At 53.3% G+C, this 5,575-nt stretch overlaps 1 protein-coding gene across 1 annotated transcript; it reads right to left on the reverse strand.

The window, feature by feature from the left end:
- Window positions 1–1,931: 1,931 nt before the first annotated feature.
- LOC136993011 (olfactory receptor 14J1-like) lies at window positions 1,932–2,891 on the reverse strand. The gene has a single exon (XM_067303028.1). It carries the CDS (start codon window positions 2,889–2,891, stop codon window positions 1,932–1,934), a length of 960 nt encoding a protein of 319 aa, XP_067159129.1.
- Window positions 2,892–5,575: the final 2,684 nt, after the last annotated feature.

A 5,575-nucleotide genomic window follows, 5' to 3' on the forward strand; every position in this document is an offset into this window, starting at 1 on the left:
GTTTGACTCCTGTTGTCCATGGAGCAGAGACTCCTTTTGAGGATGAACTCACTCACTGTGTCACTCTGAGGACAGGCTTGACCAGGCAGTCCAAATGCCAGCAAGGCCTCAGCCCCACAACACTGTCCCCTGCCCCTCACTCTGCCTTCCAGCCCTTTTCTCCTAGAGCATCTTAGTTGGGAGGGACCACCAGAGATCTCCCACAGCATGATCTGCTCTGAGCTGGGCTAACTTGACAGTTTTAGATCAGGTTGGTAGGTGCTTTCTCCAGGAGAGTTTTTATAAGATTTCCTGTCCCCTGCCCCAGTGCTACTCAACTACCATGGTCATTTCTTTATTTTTTCCTTCAACTCATTTGAAATTTCCCTTACTGCATCTTCTCCTTGTTGTCTCTTGTCCTTTCCTCCCCTTCGACCCCAGCCAGGTCATGCCACTGACTTTGACTGAGGGCAATCACAGCCTCACCTCCAAGCACAGCCTTGCTGGGATCTCCTGGGACCACGCAGGCTGTCTGTGGTGGCCAGCTGCAAGCAGAGCTATGTGCTTCAGGTCCATACGTGGCCTCAGAGGAGAACACACAGAGACATAACATGACCCAGGGCAGAACCTGTGGGCCAATGCCAGGGCGTGGCCAAGGGCAGCAGGCACGAGAAGAGAAGACCTCCAGCAGCTCCTTTCCACACCTGCGCAGGGAGTGATGCACCTGACAGTGCTTCTGAGAGAGGACAGTGACACAGAACAAGGGGCACTGTGAGCTGCAGTGCTGGGCACCAACCATCTGTGCTTGGTCTGGGAGTCCTGGCAGGTGGTGCTGGTGACTGTAGCCCTTGAGAAACCCGCAACCCTGCTAGCAGCAGTGAGTCCCCTCCATGACTGTCAGGAGGTTCTGGAGTGTCGTGGCTCCCATCAGCACCTCATCCCTCCACTGGCCCAGCCCTGCTGCCTTGCACACAGCCCCACAGCCCCACTGCGCAGGCACCACACAGGACAGGGTGTGTTGTGGGGTGGGGAAACATCCCCCCAGCATGGTCCCCATGACAGCCCTTGGTGCCCCGTCTCCCACAGCCCTCCTGCCTAGCAGCCTCCCACCACCCCCCAGCCCCTGTCCAGCCCTGGTCCTGTCCCCCTGGGGTTAGCAGAAGGCCATGCTCCAGGGACTGCTGAGGTCTGGAGTGCACAGAGAGGCCAGGCAGGGATGGCCATCCCGCCCATACAGGTGCTGAGGCCAGAAGGCAGATGGAGCTGGTCACATTCAAAGTTCACCCCTTACCAGGACCGTGGGGAATGGCTAGTGCTGGAAATGACTGATACAAGAGACTGGGTGTGTGAGGAGTTTCCTGGGGCAGTTTCTCCCCTCTGGTCATGCAGCAACAAGCTGGCTTGCATCTGTGTTCTGACAGACCATCTTTGAGGCCCCCCCATGGGAGGAGGATGGTCTACAGGCCCAACATATGGCTCCAGCATCTCCTCTGCATGCTCCCTGCCAGCCCTGCAGAGGACCCAGCAGAGGGCTCATCCTCCCAGGCCTCACAGCTGGACATCCAGTCCTCCAGCTGGGCGTGGACCCTTCTCTGGGGATGACGTTTGGGGTAAGGACCAGCATTTGGGGTGGCGAGATTGTCTCAAGGAAATGTGCTGGGGACATGGCAAAAGGGAGAGCATCTTTGGAGGAAGAGCCCAGCCTTCAGGTACTGCACCTGGAAGAACCTACTTTATTACGGAGATACTGTGAGGGAGTCAGCTCTGACCCAGTGTTAGACACAACTTTATATAGGCACCAGGTGAGACAGAGCAGTCTCATTGAAGGTGGAATGAATCCAAGTATTTGTGTAGCAACATGGTGACAAATAATAATAACATCAGTAATAGAAGTAATAATACAAATAAAGTGAACAATCAAAGCTCAGTCCTGGTAGGGGACATAACGGGAGTCATTTGTGGAGAAAAAAGGCAATGTTACCACTGCTGGAAAATGTCCATGAAATCACTCTCCTCAGGGCATCTTTGAGCTCCTTGTTCCTCATGCTATAGATGAGAGGGTTCAGAGTTGGAGGCACCACTGCGTACAGAACAGTTACCACCAGATCCATAGCTGGGGAGGAGATGGAGGGGGGCTTCAGGTAGGCAAAGATGATAGTGCTGACAAACAGGGAGACCACAGCCAGGTGAGGGATGCACGTGGAAAAGGCTTTGTTTCGTCCCTGCTCAGAGGGGATCCTCAGCACAGCAGTAAAGATCTGCACGTAGGACAGCACAATGAAAATGAAACATCCAAATATTACAGAAGCACTAAATGCAATAAGCCCAACTTCCCTTTGGTAGGAGTCTGAGCAGGACAGCTTGAGGATCTGGGGGATTTCACAGAAGAACTGGTCCACTCTGTTGCCTTGGCAGAGTGGTATGGAAAATGTGTTCGCAGTGTGCAGGAGAGCATTGAGAAAACCACTGGCCCAGACAGCTGCTGCCATTCTGACACAAGCTCTGCTGCCCATGAGGGTCCCATAGTGCAGGGGTTTGCAGATGGCAATAAAGCGGTCATAGGCCATGACAGTGAGGAGATAAAATTCTGCTGAAATGAAGAAAAAGAAGAAAAAGACCTGGGCAGCACATCCTGAGTAGGAGATGGCCCTGGCGTCCCACAGGGAATTGGCCATGGATTTGGGGACAGTGGTGGAGATGGTGCCAAGGTCAAGGAGGGAGAGGTTGAGGAGGAAGAAGTACATGGGGGTGTGGAGGTGGTGGTCGCAGGCTACGGCTGTGATGATGAGGCCGTTGCCCAGGAGGGCAGCCAGGTAGATGCCCAGGAAGAGCAAGAAGTGCAACAGCTGCAGCTCCTGTGTGTCTGCGAACGCCAGGAGGAGGAACTCGTTGACGGAGCTGCCATTGGACATTGGCTTCCACTGCACATGGGGGACTGTCCAAGGAGAAAAAGACAGGGACAAGTTAGGAAAGACTTTGAAAGGAAAATAAATACATTAATAAAACATTCCATTTCTTATTAAAAATTCCACATTGCTTCTTTCTTTTTTGGGAGGCCCTTTGCCTAGTTCCCTTGCTTGAGCTCTGCTTTGTGCTGCCTGAGTGTGTCATGAGGAGCAGGGACCTCTGCCCATGGGCTCCGGAGTAGTCAGTCCTGCTGTACCTGAAGAGGGTTCCTGGGCATGGAGGTGACTAGCTCTGACACTCACAATTTCTGTCAAATGAAATCCACTCATTTGTGTAAGGTCTTTTCAGCATCTTCACTCCCAATTCTAAAGAATGAGGTTTGAGGAACAGAATTTTAGGGATTTTTAAATATTGCTTATTTTCTTTGAGATGCCCCTGTCACCCTTGGGGAGTGCTCTTTAAAATTAAAAATCCTTGGCATTTCTACTGTGAGTCCTGAGAGGAAAGCACCCACTGTCACTTGGTACAGAGTCAGGACAGCCAATGTGTTTTAGTCTCATTCCCAGCTGTCCTGTGCTTCCACCACTTTGAGCTGGAGGATGATGTTACCCTAGAAAGAAAGCAGCCCCTGCTGAGAGCACACGAGTCCAGTTTCAAAGTGCACATCTCCTAACTTCTCACCCTCTCTCAGGGCACCTGAGGGAGATCTCCACACTCCCTTTCTAAACAAGGACACACAGGGCTCTTTTCAGATGCCCGCATACAGCCTCCCACCACCATCTCCATACTCTCAGCATCTCTGCACCTTCCTCCTGGGGGTCTCAGATATCACAGAGGTGCTATGAGACAGCAGTGTCTTTCCAGGGGGCAGGTGGCAGCCTGGCAGGACACCACAGGGAAATGGTCAAAGGACTGTTAGGACTGAAGATGGGCTCTCCTTAAAGGAGACTCAGCTCATTTCCCAGCTCAACAGACTGCATTTTCTGGAGCTCCACAGGTTAAAAGGGGGCTGGGGCAACCTCATTCCCATACAGACTCCTCTGCTGCACAACTTGCAGCATTAGTGTCTGAACTGCAGCTGAAAACCCCCAACCCCAGAGAGCCCAAGAGCAAGAACAGGAGCATCATGGACAGGAGGGAAAACAAGGAGCAAAATCATGATCCTGGTGCTGAAGGAGGCAAGGACAGAGAGACAGAGGCGGACTCAGGAAAGCCCTCACCTTGCCCAGCTGGGCATGCCGCCTCGCAGATGGAGACATTGCGGGGCAGTCACTCTCAGCCCCTTTGTCGGGCAGCATGAAATGGGCCTATGGCTGGAGAGATGATCCTCTCCTCTGCTGGAGGTCTGGCTGCAGAGGAGGTGGCTTAAAGCAAGGGACTCCATGCCTTTTAGGGCAGAAGCTCTGCTGGGCTTCCCTGCACATCTCCGCTGCCTGGAGCTGTCTCTGCCGGCAGCTCCTTCTCTGTCCCAAGAGCCAAACTTGCTTCTGTGTGCTCAGTTTTACCTTACAGAAACCTTCTGGGACAGGGCACTGGCCAGGGGCATTGCTGTGCTCAGAAGTCCTAAGGAGCAGGTCACATAAAGCCTCATAATGCCTTAAAGGTGATGCTGATGCTGTCTGTAGGACGGGTGAAGATGAAGGGGCTTGCTGAGGTTTTTCACAGACCTATTGATCTCAGAGAGGGAAAGTTTAGGAGTCCCAGTTCTTTGTCAAACCAGAAAACTCTTTCCTTTTGTCTTCCTGCCAAAATTAGGGAACCGAAAGCACATACCCTAATAGGAAAGCTCCTTCCATTTCAAGTAACCCTTGTCCTGAGCTTCCTCTTGAAAAGTCCCCTTAGGAATGTCCTGGGAGTGAGCTGGAGCTGTGAGCAACCATGACCCTGAGCCACGCAGCACCTTCCCAGCAGGAGAATGAACCTGCCCTGCTGGGGGGGGTCTCTCCTCTCATCCAGACCTTCTCCCCACACTGCTTTGGGGAGCTCCCCAGGCAGGACCCTCGCAGGCAGCAGACTCACTGTGCTGGGTACACAGCCCCCTGGAGCACAGGGACACTGTTCTGAATCACAGCACTGCGCAGACCTGTGTGTGCTCCCTGGCTTCACACCCCTGCAGAATGGAGCTGCACGCCCTGTGCCTATGACAGTATGGCAGGGAATCCCTGCTCTGAAGCACCTCCCCCTCCTCTGCACAGGATAAGCCAGGAAAGTGATCCTTAAAAATCCAATAATTGAATGGGCTGGGTTCAGAAGAGCCCTCCAGGAACCTCAGTAGCATTGCCCTCCAGCCAGAGACTTACCGTGTCAAGGGCTGTGAAGATTTCTCCCACAAGGAGCTCTCCTCTGGCCTCCCACTCCACACTGCCTTCCACTTCTCTCTGCCTTCTCTCCTCTCATGTCAGCAGCAGCAGGCAGTGCCCTCAGCCCTGCTGCTCTTTGCAGAGGAGCTGCTCCTGCACACAGCTGTCTCTGGGCAGTGCTGCCAGGTTGCCATGAGCTCCCTCCACCCCAGGAGCCTGGCCCTGTTCAGGAGCAGAGGCCCAGCTGAGCTCATGAATTTCCCTGTCCCTTGTGCTCCCTTCTCCTGGGAAATGTTTACGCCAATAAACTAAAATAATCACCTATGCTCCCTCTCTAAACACTGAAGGAAGACTGATTCCAGGATTGCAATTTGTCGCATCAGAGGACA

Source organism: Apteryx mantelli, chromosome 11 (genome assembly GCF_036417845.1).
Source record: "Apteryx mantelli isolate bAptMan1 chromosome 11, bAptMan1.hap1, whole genome shotgun sequence".
NCBI lineage: Eukaryota > Metazoa > Chordata > Aves > Apterygiformes > Apterygidae > Apteryx > Apteryx mantelli.

Coding starts and splice junctions, on each gene's coding strand:
- LOC136993011 (XM_067303028.1), bottom strand. CDS start 2,891: ATGTCCAATGGCAGCTCCGTCAACGAGTTCCTCCTCCTGGCGTTCGCA.